Genomic DNA, 22,329 nt, shown 5'->3' on the forward strand with positions numbered 1-22,329 from the left:
GGATGTATACACGTGCACACCCACCACACACATGCTGTTCAAAAGGGAAATAGCGGAAACTTAAAATCAAGTGGTGGTTTGTTTCCTTAATGGCTAAAGGGTCGTTTAAGTTTTTTGTCTCTGTTACTGTGATGTATAGGATGCTGAGGGAGACCAACCGGGTACATGATGCCAATAGACATGGTGTCTTATTGTTTTCTGTAAGGAAGCCCACTGGTAAAGAAACATCTACAACACGTACAGACAGCTGCTGCTATGTCCACTGACAGGTCTAATACTAATAGGTCTCATTTAGCAGGCTGGTGGGGCAAGGCATTGATTTAGGACAGGCAGGGCAAATCTTGATCTGTATAGTTCACCTCTTGAGCCAGTGTGACTACGTGAACCCTCTGTGACATCACTGTGATTCTCTAGAGCCTTTGTACGAGTCTTACAACTTCCAGTCTTAGACGCACTGATCACACACACAGAGGGAGCTGTGTGAAACTGTACTGTAGCTCCAAAGTGAAACCAAGAGCATGCCATTTTATTTCATTTAGTGCCTTTTCAGATTATTTTGAACTATTGGTTGTACAGAGTTCTCTCCTTTTTACCATGCTTTTTTGTCCCTGAAAATATGGAAATGTCCATATAGCCTCCACCAGTCTCTATGTTCCCCATGCTTTACTAATATGAGCCATTGACTAGCTCATCTTTTAATGTTATCCTCCTTCCACATTGTTTACTGACCTTTTGGTCAAACCATTCTGTCCATCACAGGTCTCCTTGAGTGTCTATCACGCACAGTGAAGCCTTAACTTGTGAATTTGGTTGGACAGACTTTTTAAATCTATTTTTATAGACTAATTTGGACAAGTATGGTGCAGCCCAATATGGTGACCGGAGTGTGGGTGTGTCGAAAGGAGTGGGTGTATGGTAAGCGAATCGGCTAATTGGGCAGATTTGTTGCCACTCAAGACGTTTTGTATGTCAGATTGGGCTACACGACAAGTTTATGCCGGAGCGAATGACTAGTGCACCCGGTGTTGTATTGCCCTAGCACTACACGGCTGATACAAATAACCAACTCATCAGGCGTTGATTTATTTGAATCTGCTGTGTAGTGCTAGGGCAAAAACTGAAACGTGCACCCCTTGGGGGTCCCCAAGGAACTCTGGTGTAACCGATAGCAGAGCACTAATTTCCTTTTAACACGCCCACTACTTTGCTTTTGACACGCCCATACTCCGGTCGCCATATTGGGTTTCTGCATTTGGGCACTGTAATTTTTTTAAACAAAAATCCATTTTTTGCTTTTAAAGATGTTCACCAGTGTCATCAGGTCATTTTAACAAACCAAACTGAAGATTTATCTGGTGCAAAAACCAATGAAAACACTACTCTGCCTTTTCACTTTTCAACAATGTTGGGTTTAATCTCTTTATTTAATATCCCACACTCATGTTCCCTGTCAGTTAGAATGTAACTCACGTGTCACCTCTGGTTCTCTTTTATCCTATAGTTTCTGCACAGAACACTGGTGCTCAGTCTGAAATCCAGGCCAATCCTCTAGCCCCTGGCTACTTCTTGTAGATCTGGAAGACTAGGTTTGGCTTCCATGTTTCTTACACCCACTCAAATCTTTTAGGATCACGAGAAGTGTCAAGGGGTGTGGCTAAGGGTTGGTTTGGGAAATGTGCCTTTGCTATAATTATACGTTTTGGGAAACTGTGGGGTTCTGTATGAAACACTGCACCCACTGGTCTGGATTGTTTTGTTGGAAATCTATGGAAGTAATAGATTTTGGAACTCTGCATGTCAACCTGTGAATTAAGTCACTTTACACATGCTGTAATGAATGTGGATGGAGAAACTGAACCTGACTCTGCACAATTAAAGGCAATCGTGATGAAGCTGTCATGACTCTCCATTAGGTTTTGTAATGTAATTGTTTGAATCAATAAATGTACTGTAAGCACTTTTTTTAACCTTGTTTGACGGGTGTATTATTTGGCCTGAAAATCCAGGTACTATGTATCTATGATTTAACTGACTCCCTTTCGGCATTGTATTATACTGAACAAAAATGTGAAGTGTTGGTCCCATGTTTCATGAGCTGAAATAAAAGATCCCAGAAATGTTCCATATGCACAAAAAGCTTATTTCTCTCATTTGGTACATTCCTGTTAGTGAGCATTTCTCCTTTGCCAAGATAATCATCCACCTGACAGGTGTGGCGTATCAAGAAGTTGATTGAACGGCATGATCATTACACAGGTGCACCTTGTGCTGGGGACAGTATAAGGTCACTCACAACACAATGCCACAGATGTCTCAAGTTTTGAGGGAGTGTGCAATTGGCATGCTGACTGCAGGAATGTCCACCAGAGCTGTTGCCAGAGAATTGAATGTTAATTTCTCTACCATAAGCCGCATCCAATGTCATTTTTAGAGAATTTGGCAGTACATCCAACCGGCCTCACAACCACAGTCCACGTGTAACCACGTCAGCCCAGGACTTCCACATCCGTCTTCTTCACCTGCGGGATCGTCTGAGACCAGCCACCCGGACAGCTGATGAAATTAAGGAGTATTTCTGTCTGTAATAATAAAGTCCTTTTGTGGGGAAAAACTCAATTGGAGTGGCTGGGCCTGACCAATGCCCACCCATGGCTGCACCCCTGCCCAGTCATGTTAAATCCATAGATTAGGGCCTAATGATTTTATTTAAATTGATTGATTTCCTTATATGAACTGTAACTCAGTAAAATTGTTAATTGTTGCATCTTTTTTTTGTTCAGTATAGTTTTCAGAACGCTTTTAATCTAATCTGATTGCAAAAAATAATTTAATGCAGGAAAAAGTCCAACTTGGATGATTGTCATGATTGGGTCAGGTGGATGACATACTTTGGCAAGTGAAGTGGCTGACATTTCAAAAAGGTTCCCTTAACCATAGTGATCTTGAAGTCTGGATAGGCCCTTTAGTGGCATTTTCAAATCCTTAAGGTCTTTCAGAATGATTTATCAAATCAACTGTGGCTCGTTAAACACCCACACATTTGGCTATTAAATGTATTTATTCCTTTGAATTAATTGACAAAATAAGCTCGACTTTATGAACACTTTTAAAATGTACAAAAATACCTTCTTTACAGACGCTGGTGAAAACACCCAAGTGGTTTTCAAACAAGTACAAAAACAAAAACAAACCAAAGCCGGGGAGCGAGGTCCAGTGTGAAGTTTACCAAACCTTACACCGATTAATCAAAGCTCTTTGACAGTTGAATGTTGTCCTCCAGTTTGCATAGCTTCTATTCTCAGTGATGGTTTTAAATGCAACAATAATAATATGAAACAGCAAAGGATGTACTTGTGGGAGTACAGTACTCTAACGTTTGGTTGGTGCGTAAAACCAGTCAATTCAGATAAGCAAAGTGTTCTAAGAAAATATGTAGATTCCGATTTTACAGAAACCAATGAGTGACTAAATGTAGAGTGCAACAGGAGGATTCCAGTACAGATGTTGTTAGCTGGAGTTACTGCCACCACTACAGCGACACTATAGTGTTCAAGACTGAAATGCTTCACCCACTGTTTGAATTTTTTTGGAACCGCAGTCCAGAGAAATTTCAAAATGTTGTCTAGCACCATATTAAATTCCATAAGTAACTTAACTAAGAAATGTAAAAAAGAAAATGTATAATAATCTTGAATGTAACTCAGTCTGATGTAAAAGGTAACAAGCTGATGTGCAGATGAGTCTCTCAGCAGCCGGCTGGCGACGGAGCAAAGAAGTACGATGCCAGTAGGATGAGGTAAACCACTACCAGAGCAGTGCCTGAGAGGAAAACACAGTCCAATTACACACTTTGTTTTCTAAATAACAATCCACTAGAGGGGAGTTCTCTATCATGCGCAAATAATCAATATCCTATGATGTCAGGCAACAGATGGACAAGGATGATTTGACTTGATCAATGATAATTTCAACGTGTTAATGTATTACCCTAGTCTGTGTACCTGACAGTTTCTGCATTGAACAACACTTGTTTGCAATGTCATGTCGGCTGATGCAGAAACAGTCAGGCATACAGGTTGGGATGGCGCGCTCTGAGGCAAACCCTCCAGTCACCCCTTACCCTGGAAGTAGTCCGATTTGCCATCCATAAAGATGTAGTTGACGAGGACCACGCTGAAGATGCTGGCCCACAGGTGCAGGTCACAGAATATTAGCACGAAGCCCACATCCTGTAGTAACACATACAGGAAATTACTTGTCTGTTTACATATGTATTTTCTATAGTCTCCTATGGTATGACTATGGTCTTTGGGTGAGTTGACAAATGAAAAAACTTCATCCATCCATGATAAATTAAGCGAAGCCAATTCAGAAAGGGAATCTGAGTGTCCGCCTCAGCTGAGATTGCACCAACTAGATGCTACTTTAGTAACAATCACGCCTACCTTAGTTGGTGCACCATTTAAGCTGACCAGGTTCTGCTCACACATCCTGCTGCAGCTTGCTGCTACTGCATGGTGTTTCCTTTCTGAACTGGACTTATATTATTGATTAGTTATTTAGTGATAGGTACAGTCAAGGGGTAGTGTCTTACGTAGAAGGCGTTGAATAAAACTAGCAGGGGGATCTGGAGCATGCAGACCTGTACAGCGATGCAGCTGCCCACCTCCAGGCTGGGAGAAACAAAACAACAGAGGAGCAGTCAGTCACTCCTCGTCACAAACACTCGCTTCGGTCAGAATTCCTGCTAACCAACTGGTTACTCTTATGACAGTCACCATTTGCAGTTTTTCCCTGGTCAGACCATGTGGTTAGGAAAAACTCAGGGCACTAGCATCACAACTGTTTGAGACCTCTTTTAGTGAGGACCCACCTCAGACTGATGTTGTTCTGAAGGGCAAACTGGATCCCGTTGACAATCTCTGGGATCTCAGGTACCATGGCCAGCACCGTCACTCCTATGAAGTACTGATGAACAACGAGAGGGAGAGTGAGGGTCGAGAGGAGAAATAGGGAGAGCAAGATCACAAGACAATTGTGTGTGTGTTTGTGTACAGTACCTGGGAGATATTGGGCTGACTCAGTATGGGCTGGATGTGTTCAGTGGTAACGTCAGCGCAGGCTGACATCAGTAGAGTGGCTATGATGAGGATGGCCAGAGCTCTCCACCGAGACCAGTGGACAACTGCACCATGGTGACCGGCCACTGCAGACAGAGTTATGGATGGCTGTTACTTATACAGTTTATAACTGTGCGTGCGTGTGTGTGTATTTTACCCTTACCCTGTCCCTCGCCAACGTGAATGTCGTAGATGTGTGAGTGTGTCTTCAGTGTGAAGATTAAACCAATGATGTAAGCAACAGGCAGAAGGAAGGAGACTGTGTACACCAGTGGCCTGAGATACACAAACATACACAAGGGGATAAAGATGTGTATTAAAATCTTTTACAGAAGTATACTCTTTAAAAAAAAAAAAATTCAGCACTCTCAGATCATTGAGTTACAAAAAAGTATGAATAATTTGGAGCAGAACCTCTCTCAACACTCACTCGATGTGGCTGTGGAACAAGGTGTAGTTGTTCTCACTCTGTTGGGAAGACGGAAATATATCGTCAGGTCAAATATTCAGTGCCAGACGACTGTCTGCTACAGTACTATACAGAAGAGTGTTTCTGTTACTTTGCGAAATTACAGTTTGACAATGTGTCCGTTGATGACTAAGAGTGTTACAGTTTGATTGTATCCAGTGCTGTGTGTGAGCGTGACTAAGTGTTACTGACCAGGTCGTAGTGACAGTTGCGGCAGACGAAGGGCCCGCTGGTGTTGCTGGTGGCGTTGCCCCCCGTGGAGTTGGTGCAGTTGTCACACACCAGGTTCCCATATGCCTTAGAGAACAGCGTGGGGGCAAACACACCTACAGAGACAGGATGAGAAGAGGGTGAGCCAGGGGAATAAAACCTTTTTGAGAATATGTGGGGATTAGGTTTAGAGTTGAGGTCTTGGGTACGGGGTGAGAACGGAGTGAGGGGTTGGAGGAGGTGAGTTGTGGTTTAGAGTTGAAGGTCTTGGGTACAGGGTGAGGAGTGAGGACGGAGTGAGGGGTTGGTGGTGAGGAGGTCTGGTCTCACCTCCCACAGAGATGAAGAGCAAGGCAGAACTGACCCCAGCTGAACGACTGTTAAACCTCTGCTCCCTGTGTCTCAGCCCTCCTATGATCATACAGATCCCCTAGAGAAGAAAGCGTGAGCGAGAGTGGGTGGTAGGGGGGAGGAGTAAGGAAAAAAGAGAGGAAGAAGGAAAAAGAGACATTTCAGTGTGTGTGTGTTTAGGTGTGTGTGTGTGTTTATGTGTGTGTGTGTGTGTGTGTGTGTGTGACTCACAGGGATGAAGAGGATGCAGCCCAGCAGTGTGCCGGTGAGGGCAGATTTAACTATCTCCTGCAGACAGGCATTACCAGCGCGGTGACCCCTCAGCAGGGCCGTGATATAGAAGGTCATCTCTGTGATGGAGCCAAAGGTCGCGTTCACCACTGCCCCCACCGCAAAGTTACTCTGGGCAGAGATACTGCAGAAGGGATAGGGGGCATTGTTCATATAACTCTTTGTTGTGACCAATTGTTTTTATTCAGCTTTAAAATAAGGAAGGGTAATAAGAGTATTCTAGTCATGTTTGCTCTTCTCAAGTATACATGTACCGTATGCATGTTTGTTTATGAGAATATGTAGGGCAGAGTGGGGTAAGTTGAGCCATTTTTTTCATTCAGCATCACTCTGTCAAGGGAAATAGTGTATCCTTTCTAACAAAGATATCTACATATATTTCAGGATGTTGTGTATCCCTGGAAATAAATCAGAATTAATGTAAACATTACAGTTTTGAAAAAATAGCTTGTCCAAAAAAAGTAGTCTCTTGGCACAACTTTTCCTGGGTATGGGGTAACTTAAGCTGCCTGCACATTTCTGTACTTAATGAAATATTATCACTGCCTTTTTAAAACCATGTCTATCCTTATTTCCAAAACACAATTCAACACAACCAAAATCGCTTTTTTGTCTTTGAATCATTTTAACCCAATGAGGCAACCCAATGAGTCCCACCGTTACGCAGTTTTGGACTTCTAAACCCTTTTAAACATAGTGTGTATGAGCTACATACATACTTCTGGGTTGTACCATTGGATTTGTCCATTTCTTCTGCATCTGTAGATACCAACCATTAACGGGGGCTGAGCTAGAGCGGTGTTTGTGAGACAACGACATATCCCGAAGCGGCCCGGGGCCGGGTCTTTTTACAAAAACCTCTGTAGAGTCTGAATGGTCTGAGCTAAAAACTATTAAAAGCTAACCATGAAAAGCTGAGACTCACACGTAACAGGTAACATGTTTTGCTCTATGACGCTCACAAGCTACACTCAAGTCGTTCGAAGGTAAGCGGTTCTTCTACATAGAAGATCATAGGAAATCCCAGGACATATAATACTGTAATAAGCTCACATAGTTGCTGTCACAAACTCCACACAGTTGTCACTGACTAGTTCTATATGCATTTCCCAATGAGCAAATCATTTCTGTACTTACATCATTCATATAAATTCATTTTTTATCAGGTTTGTCAATAAAACTCATGAATGCAACTGTTTATGTCAAATTGTTTTGTGTTCTACGTGTAGCCCTGGATGTCCTGAAAATGGTAAAACACTTCATTGTGAGGCTAAATATAAGGGCTGGACATACAGCTAAAATAAAGTCCGATAAATGAAAATACGATTTTTGCTGGGGCCTCGGGACTGATAGGGTTAAGAATCTTTTAACACATTAACACCTAACAAACACTTTTTTGTACACTTAACATAGGCCAGGCCCTGTTGTTACCTCATATCCCAGCGGTAATGACTTGCATTACGCCTGGGAAGAAAACACTTGCTCAACTTGCCTTTGGCTCAACTTACCCCATGGCCATTGGCTAAACTTAACCCAAGGCAAGCATTTTGACTATATTAGCCCACACAGCTACAAGGATGCACTTTCATGATAGGTTAAGGACCTCATATTGAAGCTTATAGAGACCCCAACTGATGTATAGAAAAATCTCTACTTTGGTTTAGATACAAGCATCATGAAACCTCTAACACAATAAATTAATTTGACTTGGTGAAAATCAGTTTTTTGGACCTAACTTGTTTACCACTTTTTCCATGTGGTTTCTTCCTTCGCAGACTCCATGAATTGATGACCTCTTCCTAAATATTTGGTCAAATTGTTAATTTGACCAACAAGGTTGGCTCAACATACCCCACTCTCCCCTACAGTATTTGTGTGTGTGTGAGTGCTTGTGCTGACCTGGCGATGCCCATGCCGATGTAGTAGGACAGAGGAATGATGGAGCCGACTGCTGTGGCAAACTTGACCTCAGAGCTGGCAAACTGGTTTCCTTTATCTACATAACCAATCACCAGGGACACTATCACCAGGGGAAGGAGGTCTGATGAAGGGGTTAAGAAAATCAACAAGTAAACTCAATGTAAATCAAATGACTGGTCCAAAAAGAACCCCAGCCTAGTCCTTTTTCCCCAACACAATAGGCCTTGTGAGAAAGGATACTGACAGCGAACACATTGATCCCATCCACAGTGTATTTGTAGTAGTACCAGTTGACCGCGTGGTAGCAGCACAGCAGCGCTCGAGTCTCACAACCTTGAGGCTGGAAGTCATACAGGGTATTACAGTTAGTAATAATACATGGCTTCTTTACTGAGCCCTAATCTAGAAAATATGATTCATTTTATCAGCTGCTCACCAAGGCCTTAGATTTGCTAAATCACGTGTGTTACAGCAGGGTTGGAACAAAAGCCTGCATAGCTTGAATGCTTAAATGATCAGCGCCCTGTCCGCCTTGCCTGCCCCTACCTTCCTCCTTGAGCAGGTGGAGATAGAGAGGTTCTCGGGGGGCATGAGGAGGATGGAGGCCAGGGTCCGGGCGTTCATCTTGGCCACGGGAATGGTGAACACCAGCAGCCAGGAGAGCAGGCAGGCCAGGAAGTGAACCACAGCCAGCAAAGGATATCCCAACAGCAGCCACACATATGTGCTCACACGATGCTACACAGGATAGAGGAGACAGATAATAGGTATACATTATACGGAGTGGCTGCGGATCTGACTTTTCTGGACCCCTCTTCCCGACAGCTAAGACTTGAAACTTCTGCGCATGTGCAGGATACTCTACTTTACGCACAGTCTCTGCTCTACTCGTAGATAACAGGCTACTCTGGGAAATGGTGCTCGTTTAATAAAGTTAGATCAAAGCTGAATCAATGTCTGCAATATCACATAATGATAGTATTCTACATAACAGAACCGAATATAATAGCATAGTATAAAGTTACTCTAAGACAAAAAACACCACCTCAATTCTTATGAGATTTTAGGATGATTGTGCGAAGGGTCGAATTTTCCTCATGTCGCCAAAACTCAACAGTGTGTGCCACTAGGCAAAATATGTGCTTTGATTGAAACTAAGCACAGGTAGGCTATGCTACTGTATGCAGGTGCTGCATGGACGTTTCACCAGTAAAACTTGAAAAATGATCATTCACGATTGACAGTGAGAAATGTGAAGGGAGGGTGACCACAAAAATGTGTGCGTAAAGAAAAAGTAAATAAACATCAAAGGTTAGTAGAAAGGTACAGCAAGCTCATCGACGGCTACAAGAAGCGTTGGTCTGCAGTTATCTTGGCCAAAGGCTGTGCAACCAAGTACTAGCTCTGGACTGCCAATAATATTGTCCATGCCATTTGTCGTTATTTTCTAAATTAAATGTGTAAACTTAAGTTTACGAAAATAAAATTGGTTCTGCAATGTTGAAAATCCAATAACAAGGGGTGGTGACCAAAAGTTTGTTTTATTTTGGAAGAAATTGGTAATTATTTAAGAAAAGTGCAAGGGTGTCAATATATTTGTCCGCAAATGTATATAAACCCCCAAATCACACTATAAAACCTTTTGGATTCATCCACACACTCTTACCCAGTAGGGCTTGTGCTGCAGTGGCCCCTGTAGCAGGTCTGGGATGGGCTCCTCAGTGGGAGATGGCAGGAGGATGGGAGAAGCGTCCTCGTTGTCCTCCACATCCTCTGGGATGGCCTCACAGTGGGGGAACCTCCCACAGCACCTCCCCACACCTCCTCCCAACTAGAGGGGGAACACAGGAGAGTTTAGCCCAGATACAACATTCATTCTCTTTGTGGACAATGTCTGTCTGTCTAATCTATGCCCTATAAATCATCACATGTTCAACAATGTTCAACAATCTAGCTACAGTGGGGAGAACAAGTATTTGATACACTGCCGATTTTGCAGGTTTTCCTACTTACAAAGCATGTAGAGGTCTGTAATTTTTATCATAGGTACACTTCAACTGTGAGAGACGGAATCTAAAACACAAATCCAGAAAATCACATTGTATGATTTTTAAGTAATTAATTTGGATTTTATTGCATGACATAAGTATTTGATCACCTACCAACCAGTAAGAATTCCAGCTCTCACAGACCTGTTCGTTTTTCTTTAAGAAGCCCTCCTGTTATCCACTCATTGCCTGTATTAACTGCACCTGTTTGAACTCGTTACCTGTATAAAAGACACCTGTCCACACACTCAATCAAACAGACGCCAACCTCTCCACAATGGTCAAGACCAGATCACCCTCGGTCTGGGGCGCCATGCAAGATCTCACCTTGTGGGGCATCAATGATCATGAGGAAGGTGAGGGATCAGCCCAGAACAACACGGCAGGACCTGGTCAATGACCTGAAGAGAGCTGGGACCACAGTCTCAAAGAAAACCATTAGTAACACACTACGCCGTCATGGATTAAAATCCTGCAGCGCACGCAAGGTCCCCCTGCTCAAGCCAGCACATGTCCAGGCCCGTCTGAAATTTGCCAATGACCATCTGGATGATCCAGAGGAGGAATGGGAGAAGGTCATGTGGTCTGATGAGACAAAAATAGAGCTTTTTGGTCTAAACTCCACTCGCCGTGTTTGGAGGAAGAAGAAGGATGAGTACAACCTCAAGAACACCATCCCAACCGTGAAGCATGGAGGTGGAAAGATCATTCTTTGGGGATGCTTTTCTGCAAAGGGGACAAAACGACTGCACCGTATTGAGGGGAGGATGGATGGGGCCATGTATCGCGAGATCTTGGCCAACAACCTCCTTCCCTCAGTAAGAGCATTGAAGATGGGTCGTGGCTGGGTCTTCCAGCATGACAACGACCCGAAACACACAGCCAGGGCAACTAAGGAGTGGCTCCGTAAGAAGCATCTCAAGGTCCTGGAGTGGCCTAGCCAGTCTCCAGACCTGAACCCAATAGAAAATCTTTGGAGGGAGCTGAAAGTCTGTATTGCCCAGCGACAGCCCCGAAACCTGAAGGATCTGGAGAAAGTCTGTATGGAGGAGTGGGCCAAAATCCCTGCTGCAGTGTGTGCAAACCTGGTCAAGACCTACAGGAAACGTATGATCTCTGTAATTGCAAACAGGTTTCTGTACCAAATATTAAGTTCTGCTTTTCTGATGTATCAAATACTTATGTCATGCAATAAAATGCAAATTAATTACTTAAAAATCATACAATGTGATTTTCTGGATTTGTGTTTTAGATTCCGTCTTTCACAGTTGAAGTGTACCTATGATAAAAATTACAGACCTCTACATGCTTTGTAAGTAGGAAAACCTGCAAAATTGGCAGTGTATCAAATACTTGTTCTCCCCACTGCATATTCTAGCTATGTTACATGCTTCGATAACATAGACCTTTAAGTCTACATGATTGTTGTGGACATTTGCCTTTAATGACCAGTCAGATTAAGTGGGTGTTATGAGGTGAATGGCTTGTGGTGGGGACAGGAAACATGGACTTCTACTACACAGCCACCACAGACAGACAGAGTGAAGACAGGAGCTGAAACTGAGGATGTGTGTCTTAACAGTTTTAGCTGACTTCCTCTAAACAGATATTTTCCAGTGGAAGCAATCTGATGGACACAACACTTATTACTGTACCTCCTGTATGGACTTCCCAAATGGCCATAAGAAATACCAAGACAACTTCCAGCACATTTTCCCTAAAAGGGAGACAGATCGAGAGAGAAAGAGCGAGGAGAGAGAGCGAGGGAGAATCAATCATATCTAAAGGAATCATATGTTAGGATGGCAGTACGTGATAATCCCACCCTCCACAAGATACAAAGGTTTCATCTCAGTAAAAACGGTAAAATGGTTGTAATAAAAGGAAAAACAGTACTACTAATGGATATCCATACCGTATGGTACTCCAATGATGGTGATGAACATCAGTATGCTGACCAGGAGGTAGATCAGAGACACCCACCAGCCAAACAACAACACATACATCACATTCCCACAGGTGATCAGATGACCTAACACCACATAGAGACACAGACAACAGAGAAATTAGTGATGATGCCATGAAGTCCTATACACAACAAGCCATGATTGAGGACTTCAGGATTTGTACTGAGGATCAGTGACGTCTATACAGTTGACTACTTTTCCTCCTTAGAAGTACAAGCACAAATACATACACTCACCGGTGTGTGGTTTGATGATGTTGAGCTCTGAGTAGAGCTCCTTGACCACATCTGACCTGTCCTCAAAGGGACGCTCCGTCACATGACTCTTCCACTTCCTAAATCCAAACTGAAACACACATGCACGTTCATGTGCGCGCACACACACATGCACAGAGAGAGTAAATGTGCACACATGATTTAGACAGTTCACTTGAACCTGCACTGTACAAAACATACTTTCTAACTTCAACTTTTAGTGAATATTTGTTTTAATTTCAACCCCTCTCTACTTGTGATGTGCTAGACACCCTGCTTAGTGGCAATCAGCAGTTAAAACAGTAACAAAGAGTTCTCTCCACCACTGTTTCAGTAAAAAGCGGGGGGGATAAGGCTGGAGAAATGTAACAACTCTCAAATTTAAAGACCGCTATGGATGCAAGGACTGACCATCCATGATATCAAAATTATAGTTTTAACCTTGTTTTTAACCTTTTACTGCAGTGGGCTGAATCAGGGTCACAGAGTGTTTCTTGGTAGTCTTAAACAAATCTACTTTGAAACAAAAGCATACACCTCACACACATGGTTATGGGCTTAAAGAAAATAAGACACCTGTACCATGTCAGATATAGAGTTGAAATGTATTCCATTTTGAGTTTGCATCCCAAAGTTACACTTTATATACAGTGCATTCGGAAAGTATTCAGACCCCTTGACTTCTTCCACATTTTGTTACATTACAGACTTATTCTAAAATGGATTAAATTGTTTTTTTCTCCTCATCAATCTACACACAATACCCCATAATGACAAAGCAAAAACAGGTTTTTAGAAATGTTTGCAAATGTATAATAAATATCAAACTTAAATATCACATTTTCATAAGTATTCAGACCTTTTACTCAGTACTTTATTGAAGCACCTTTGGCAGCAATTACAGCCTCGAGTCTTCTTCGGTATGACGTACAAGCTTGGCACACCTGTATTTGGGGAATTTCTCTTATTCTTCTCTGCAGATCCTCTCAAGCTCTGTCAGGTTGGATGGGGAGCGTCGCTGCACAACTATTTTCAGGTCTCACCAGAGATGTTTGATCAGGTTCTAGTCCGGGCTCTGGCTGGGCCACTCAAGGACATTCAAAGACTTGTCCACGAAGCCTCTCCTGCATTGTCTTGGCTGTGTGCTTAGGGTCGTTGTCCTGTTGGAAGGTGAACCTTCACCCCAGTCTGAGGTCCTGAGTGCTCTGGAGCAGGTTTTCATCAAGGATCTTTCTGCACTTTGCTCCGTTCATCTTTCCCTCGATCCTGACTAGTCTCCCAGTCCTTGCAGCTGAAAAACATCCCCACAGCATGATCCTGCCACCACAATGCTTCACCGTAGGGATGGTGCCAGGTTTCCTCCAGATGTGACGCTTGCCATTCAGGCCAAATAGTTCAATCTTGGTTTCATCAGACCAGAGAATCTTGTTTCTCATTGTCTGAAAGGCCTTTTGGCAAACTCCAAGTGGGCTGTGAGGAGTGGCTTCCGTTTGGCCACTCTACCATAAAGGCCTGATTGGTGGAGTGCTGCAGAGATGATTGTCCTTCTGGAAGGTTCTCCCATCTCCACAGAGGAACTCTGGAGCTCTGTCAGAGTGACCATCGGGTTCTTGGTCACCTCCCTGACCAAGGCCCTTCTTCCACCGTTTGCTCAGTTTGGCCGGGTGGCCAGCTCTAGGAAGAGTCTTGGTGGTTCCAAACTTCTTCCATTTAAGAATGATGGAGGCCACTGTGTTCTTGGGGACCTTCAATGCTGCAGAAATGTTTTGGTACCCTTCCCAGATCTGTCCCTCGACACAATCCTGTCTCGGAGCTCTACGGACAATTCCTTCAACCTCATGGCTTGGTTTTTCCTCTTACATGCACTGTCAACTGTGGGACTTCATATCGACAGGTGTGTGCCTTTCAAAATAATGCCCAATCAATTTAATTTACCACAGGTGGACTCCAATCAAGTTGTAGAAACATCTCAAGGATGATCAATGGAAACAGTATGCACCTGAGCTCAATTTCGAGTCTCATAGCAAAGGGTCACAACACTTATGTAAATAAGGTATTTCTGTTTAATTTTTTATAAATGTGCAAAAATGTCTAAAAACCTGTTTTCGCTTTGTCTGTATGGGGTATTGTATGTAGATTGATGCAATTTTGTATTTATTTAATCCATTTTAGAATAAGGCTGTTATGTAACAAAATACTGAAAAAGTAAAGGGTTCTGAATACTTTCCGAATGCACTGGACATCACAGAAGACTGAAATATAACAAAACTGTTTGACATAGAAACACCATATTTCGGCGTTGTTTTTTAAAAATAATGTTGATTAATTATTAAATTATGAAAAATATCAATAACATTCAATCTATGAGGCCACTAGAGGGCGATTTTGTCATTTGACTGCAGGAAAGGGGCTATACAGTGTTCGTTTACATTTGCTTTGTTTACAAACACTGGAGTAAAACAAGCTCATATTTTGGGTTCTGATGGGGTATGACAGTTGACCTAAATTCATGAGGCATTTTTAAGTTATATTCTTCAAGATCAATGGGTACATATCATTAATTTATAAGTCCAGAAATGGATGTAAATTGCCCTGATTTGCTTGATGCTTTCTTGCTGCAACTTTCTGCTCCCCTAATTGTAGAATCATTGACACATTTTAACCTGGCAATTATCTTGGGTGCTATCCCTAGGGTCTGGAAGGCTGCCCATATGATCCCTCTCCACAAAAGGTAGTGACCCCTCTGACATGAATAATTATCGCCTGATCTCTAAACTGTCTTGCCTCGTGAACATTTTATAATCTTTAATCAACACTCATCTTAGATCTTTTCTGGCTTCAAAATGTATTCTAAGTGTCCATTAGTCTGGTTTCAGGCTAGGTCACAGCACTATATCTGCTGCTTCTTTGGTGGTAAATGCCCTTTTTATAGACCTGTCTAAGGCTTTTGACACTGTTGACCATTCATTATTCATTCGTAGACTGTCTGAAATTGGCCTGCGTTAGGCAGCCTGCATTTGGTTTGAAAACGACCAGACAGACAGGACACAATGTGTTTCTTCTGATGGTGTTATGTCACGTTTCCGTGTAGCTCGGTAGAGCATGGCGTTTGCAACGCCAGGGTTGTGGGTTCGATTCCCACGGGGGGCCAGTATGAAAAATGTATGCACTCACTAACTGTAAGTCGCTCTGGATAAGAGCGTCTGCTAAATGACAAAAAATGTAAAAAAATGTAATATTACTAAAGGTGTCCCCAAGGGTAGATTTTGGGCCCTGTAATTTTTACTATTTATATAAAACAATATTGATTTGTCTGTAAGAAATTGTAACTTCCACTTGTATGCGTACGATACTGTTGTGTATTGTTGCCTCTTCTGTTGACAAGGCACTTTCAGAACTACAATCTATATTTTTTGCTTTGCAGAAAGCCTTTGTTGAACTGAAATGGGTACTTAATGCAGGTAAAAATAAGTATATGTTATTTATTTCCAAAAAGCCTGAAAATGTATCTGATGATTTATGCATATGTTCATTGGATGGTGCCCACATTGATCATGCCCCTTCTTATAAATAGCGTTTCATCAATCCAGATACCTTTCAAAAAGCATTTTGATGAGTTAGTTAAGTTAAGAATTAAAATGGGCTTCCTTTATTGGCATAGAGCATGCCTTTCATTAAATAGCAGAAAACAAATAATTCTGTCGACATTCATTTCGGCTTTAGACTGTGGTGATATCGTCTATATGAATGCAGCTGCCACTGTATTGAAGCCATTGGACACAGTTTATTATAGTGCACAACACTTTATTACCAGCGATAGGTTCAGTACACTGCATCCTGTATGCATTCTCTTAAATCTTGTAGATCAATGCACTGCTCTCTTTTTGTTTATAAAGCCCTCTTGAGCAAACTTCTGCTATACCTTACTTCATTGTTAAATTACAGACATACGAGTCACCAGACCAGATCACAGGAATGGCCAACTCTGGAGATCCTTTTGGTCTCCATTGAGTTAGGTAGATCTGCGTTTAGTTTATTTTGCACCTTACTTGTGGAATGATCTCCAGAATTCTATAAAGTTGGATGTTTTGGTGCCGCTAGGGCAGTTCAGATGGTTGGTTGATTACTTTTTTACTGAGGAATGTGTTTGTTTTTCAGGATCATGTTTTGTAATTTACTTTTCTTAAATTGCTTGTAAATATTGTATGTTTTTATTGTGTTGAAATTGTAAATATTGTGAATTTGTATGATTGTGTACAGGGCTCCCTTGTTAAAGAGGCCTTGGTCTCAATGGGATTTCCCTGTTTAAATACATTTAAATAAATACATTTAAATAAACACAACTGGGATGGATCACAATCTTTAATTAATCTGCAATTTTGTTTATTCTGCTTCATATACTATACTGTACTATACCCTGTAGTTGTTGGCTAGTTTGTTGGCCTCCACTTCATTCTCTGCTCTGATAGTGGTCTTGTTGGTGGCATCCTCCCATACATCATCAGAGGCATGGGCGCTGAGTTCTGAAGGGAGAGATTTATTCAATCATGTTACAATCCAACTCTATTGAGGTTAATAATAACAACCAAAAGTTAATCTCTGGCCCGGTTCCATTTCAACCCTTAGCGCCCTCTCTTCTCCTAGTGCTATAGTATCAAAATGGGACGGGACCTTGTACTCACGTGTGTGTGTGGATGGTCTTTTTGGCGTGTATACACCTGGTCCAGGGAGGAGGGAGGGGGAAGGCGAGGGGGTGCAGGCATCCCTCAGCTCTGAGTGCAGGCTGGCCACACACAGCCGGTCACACAGTGGCCTGTGGAGGTGCCCCCCCTGGGGATCTCGGTCCCATGGAGAATCTGCAGGGAGTGGACGAGGGGAGGAGATGTAAGCACTGGCACAAGAGGTTCTGGCCGTGACCCAAAGAGTTTCATAAACACTGGTCTAGTGTGTGGTGTTCTGGTGGAACTAGAGAGACATGTTAAGACCAGAGGTCAGAGACAATGACCCTGTACTTCATGTCTGGAAGAGGAGGAGAGGCATGTGATTTCAGTAATAACACACTTGTGCTGGTCATAACTAAGTCTGAAGTCTCTGTCTACGTCTGCGCTGTATACTGACCATAACAAGAGCTGTTGTTTCTAATTACTGCCTCCTCCCACAGACAGACACAGACAGACGGCCACAGACAGACAAAAGCTGGGCTTGTTCACTGAGACAAAACTCTGCCGGAAACAACACAGGCGTGCCTGCCTGCCTGGTCCGTTATGATGAGCAATTCCCTCCACCGTGGATTTTCAGAATGTGCTTGATGGTGGCAAATAAACTTTATGACCCAATACATTACACTTTATTTATTTAACCTTTATTCATCCAAGTAAGCAGTCATGCAATGCACTTAGGCCAAAGTGTGATCTAATGTTCCCCTGACTTGTTCTTCTGTACCAAGGCTTCTCATATTGTCACAGTAGGCATGCAGTAACACCTGCTAAACTGTGTACGTGACCAATAAACTTTGATTTGATTTGAGTAAAATACAGAAGGATTAGTTTCACTTCCCTTTACCAGTACAAAAACAGACTATGTTCTTGAACTTCCCCATCTTTCTGCCACAATGTCCTCAATGTCCCCTTAAGGTCATACAGTTTCAACTGCATGTTACAAACATTCATTGATTCCTGTAAACAGACGAGGCAGACAGATGTTATCCAATGTTAACACTAGCAGGCCGCCCGCCACAAACAGGGGCACTTCCTGTCCTTAACACTGAAAGATCATACCTGTGAGACGTGTCTTACTGGTAGTAGGTTCTTACAGTACCCACTACCATTCAGTGACATTATTTGTCCATGGGGAAAAAGAACTACTGCGTAAACACAGCAATGTGTGTTAGACTAAAATGAGTAGTAACCTTGAATAAAACCTAACCAGGTTGCTGTCGTACCTGTTCTGGTTTAAAGCAGGTCTGTAGCATACTAGTCTCGTTTACCAGCCGTGTACAGCATGTCTCTCTTATAGGAGAGTACAGAATCCTGCCACAGGAGGCTGGCAGCATACATGCCCCTTGACACAGTGACAGATGCTAGTGCTGTGATTGTCAGCTGGCCTGTAATGTGTAGGCTACAGTAGCTTGGCTGCAGAGACATGAGACCCTGGTCCCACAGTTACTGCTGTGAACCCTGCTGAGGAAAGATCAGCTTAGTTGAGAGACTAATACTTACAATGAATCTTGCAACACTGCAGAGGGTACGTTACACTAAAGGCTAATTTATAGCATCTGTCCAAAAATGTCACCACAAAGGCAAGAAGCAGTGTGGTCATATTGTACATTGAGGTGTGTTCACACAATGACATGCACTATATATACACAAAAGTATGTGGACACCCCTTCAAATTAGTGGATTAGGCTATTTCAGCCACACCAGTTGCTGACAGGTGTATAAAATCAAACACACCGCCATGCAATCTCCATAGACAAACACTGGCAGTAGAATGGCCTTTCTGAAGACCTCAATGACTTTCAGCGTGCCACCGTCATAGGATGCCACCTTTCCAACAAGTCAGTTTGTAAAATGTCTGCCCTGCTAGAGCTGCCCCAGTCAACTGTAAGTGCTGTTATTATGAAGTGGAAACGTTTAGGAGCTAAGCTGCGAAGTGGTAGGCCAAACAAGCTCACAGAACGGGACCGCCGAGTGCTGAAGCGCGTAAAAATCGTCTGTCCTCAGTTGAAACACTCACTACCGAGTTCTAAACTGCCTCTGGAAGCAACATCAGCACAATAACTGTTTGTCAGGAGCTTCATGAAATGTGTTTCCATGAATGAGCAGCCGCACACGGCTGGAGTGGTGTAAAGCTCGCCACCATTGGACTCTGGAGCAGTAGAAATGCGTTCTCTTTAGTGATGAATCATGCTTCACCATCTGGCAGTCCGACAGACGAATCTGGGTTTGGTGGATGCCAGGAGAACGCTACCTGCCCCAATGCATAGTGCCAACTGTAAAGTTTGGTGGAGGAGAAATAATGGTCTGGGGCTGTTTTTCATGGTTCGGGCTAGGCCCCTTAGTTCCAGTGAAGGGAAATCTTAACACTATAGCATACAATGACATTCTAGACGATTCTGTGCTTCCAACTTTGTGGCAAGAGTTTGCGGAAGGCCCTTTCCTGTTTCAGCATGTCAATGCCCCCTTGCACAAAGCGAGTTCCATAAAGAAATGGTTTGTCGAGATCAGTGTGGAAGAACTTGACTGGCCTGCACAGAACCCTGATCTCAACCCCATTGAACACCTTTGGGATGAATTGGAACGCCGACTGTGAGTCAGGCCTAATTGCCCAACATCAGCTCTTGATGAACGAACCCACAACCCTGGCGTTGCAAGCGCCATGCTCTACCAATTGAGCTACAGGGGACTAGGCGCAACATCAGGAAGTACCATTAGCATGGTGGTGCAAATGACTGGAACGAACTGCAAAAATCTCTGAAGCTGGAGACTTATCTCCCTCACTAACTTTAAGCATCAGTTGTCAGAGCAGCTTACCGATCCCTGCACCTGTACACAGCCCATCTGTAATTAGCCCACCCAACTACCTCATCCCCATATTGTTATTTACATTGCTCATTTGCACCCCAGTATCTCTATTTGCACATCATCTTCTGCACATCTGTCACTCCAGTGTTAATACTAAATTGTAATTATTTTGCACTATGGCCTATTTATTGCCTTATCTCCATAACTTGCTACATTTGCACACACTGTATATAGATTTTCTATTGTGTTATTGACTGTACGTTTTGTTTTTGTTTATTCCATATGTAACTCTGTGTTGTTGTTTTTATCGCACTGCTTTGCTTTATCTTGGCCAGGTCGCAGTTGTAAATGAGAACTTGTTCTCAACTGGTTTACCTGGTTAAATAAAGGTGAAATCAAAAATAAATAAAATAATGGAGAACGTTGTAGGTAGGAACCGGTCCACGGGGGATACCAGTGTATTGCCGGCTGCATACAATGCCTTTGGATGGTAAAATGAAACCCTGATCAATAACCCCATCTGCCGTATTTGGCCTAACCTGTAGCCTATTCCGTGTGATCATACGTCACAGGTTTATTCTCTGATTTTGATTTAAGTAACCACGACAATAATTGATTTATTCAGTAGTAACACAGTCATTATCAAAAAAGTATAGGCAATGCACCTATCTTTTCTCTTTGTTAAATTTCTTGAAATTACACTGTAGCCTAATGTGCATGTATTAACATGTAGGTATTATTTCGAAGTAGGATTATTTATTATATGACATTGATATATATTTTTTAAAGCACATCGACTAGACTAAGTATATGGCTGGTGTGTTAGCGTACATAGCCTAAAAAAAGTTTAGCATCGCACAACTCTAGCAACAGCAATAATAGGCTATGTGGCTCGCCCTCACCTTGACCGTCGGTGGTTGATCTCCGCCGTCGACTCTCTGTGTCTATTGACATGTGTGGGCTGGAGAGACAGATCAGTCTCAGTCAGTTATAGTAATGGGTTCCATCACGCGCTTCTTGCTCAACCTAGTCGTGTGACTGCTCGAGAATTCTGTGAAGGTCCCTCGAGAGTTCTGTGAGCGTTCGGATTAGGCAACATGGAATTGTGGGAAGCGTAGTGATTGCTGCACTCTGTATGCTGTGTTGTAGGCTAGGCATGTAGCCATTAACTGGGGGGGTTTCCTATTAATTTTCCGTTCCTTCTAATACAGTTTGAGTGGGCCTATGCTTACCTCTTGGTCGCTCGATCGGGCATTCATGTGCATCCTTTACAAATTTACAAAGGAAGACGTGCAGCAATCTCCACTCACGTGTGAATACTGAACTGAAGATGAGCATCACATTATCATAGAGAGAGAGAGAGAGTTTGTGTGCAAGTGTGCTCTCAGAGACCGCAAACTTCTCCAAAACGTTCACCAGAGGAAGTCTCAAAGACAGCCTATGCATGCATTTGACAGCCTGTGAGAGGCCCAGCCGTTTAGTCATGGTGTGGTGTCTGGCACTGTGAGACAAGTGAGACGCACAACAATAACCATCTATCTTTGATATGTACACTACATTAAATTATGATTCTGATCCATTTACAGTGCCTTCAGAAAGTATTCACACCCCTTTACTTATTCCACATTTTGTTGTGTTACAAAGTGGGATTAAAATGGATTTTAAATTGCAAACATTAGTACAATATTAATGAAAAATACAACACTAATTTTTTTAGTACATAAGTCAACCCCCTGAGTCAATAAATGTCAGACTCATCTTTGGCAGCAATTACAGCTGTGAGACTTTCTAGGTAAATCTCTAAGAACTTTCCACACCTGGATTGTGCAACATTTGCCCATTATTCTTTAAAACAAAATTTAAACTCTATCAAATTGGTTGTTGATCATTGCTAGACAATCATTTTCAGGACTTGCCATAGATATTCAAGCAGATTTAAATCAAAACTGTAACTCGGCCACTCAGTAACATTCACTACCTTTTTGGTAAGCAACTCCAGTGTAGATTTGGCCTTATGGTTATGTTTTTGTCCTGCTGGTTTAGGTGAATTAATCTCCCAGTGTCTGGTGGAAAGCAGACTGAACCAGGTTTTCCTCTAGGATTTTGTCTATACTTAGCTCCATTGCGTTAATTATTTATCCTGAAAAACTCCCCAGTCCTTAACGATTACAAGTAT

The 22,329-nt window shown here is 42.6% G+C and overlaps 1 protein-coding gene across 1 annotated transcript; it reads right to left on the reverse strand.

Annotated features, from left to right (window-relative positions):
• Window positions 1-3,039: 3,039 nt before the first annotated feature.
• Window positions 3,040-21,236, reverse strand: cax2 (cation/H+ exchanger protein 2). Its single transcript, XM_041889468.2, has 20 exons — window positions 21,056-21,236; window positions 17,313-17,486; window positions 17,047-17,153; window positions 12,613-12,721; window positions 12,325-12,441; window positions 12,065-12,126; window positions 10,028-10,192; window positions 8,908-9,099; window positions 8,602-8,701; window positions 8,341-8,482; window positions 6,382-6,565; window positions 6,130-6,229; window positions 5,782-5,915; window positions 5,551-5,588; window positions 5,284-5,396; window positions 5,061-5,206; window positions 4,874-4,968; window positions 4,595-4,673; window positions 4,121-4,229; window positions 3,040-3,819 (listed from the first exon to the last, which is right to left on the reverse strand). Exons 1-20 carry the CDS (start codon window positions 21,105-21,107, stop codon window positions 3,746-3,748), a joined length of 2,292 nt encoding a protein of 763 aa, XP_041745402.1. The 5' UTR covers window positions 21,108-21,236; the 3' UTR covers window positions 3,040-3,745.
• Window positions 21,237-22,329: the final 1,093 nt, after the last annotated feature.

This window comes from Coregonus clupeaformis, chromosome 11 (assembly GCF_020615455.1).
Source record: "Coregonus clupeaformis isolate EN_2021a chromosome 11, ASM2061545v1, whole genome shotgun sequence".
In the NCBI taxonomy this organism is placed as follows: Eukaryota; Metazoa; Chordata; class Actinopteri; order Salmoniformes; family Salmonidae; genus Coregonus; species Coregonus clupeaformis.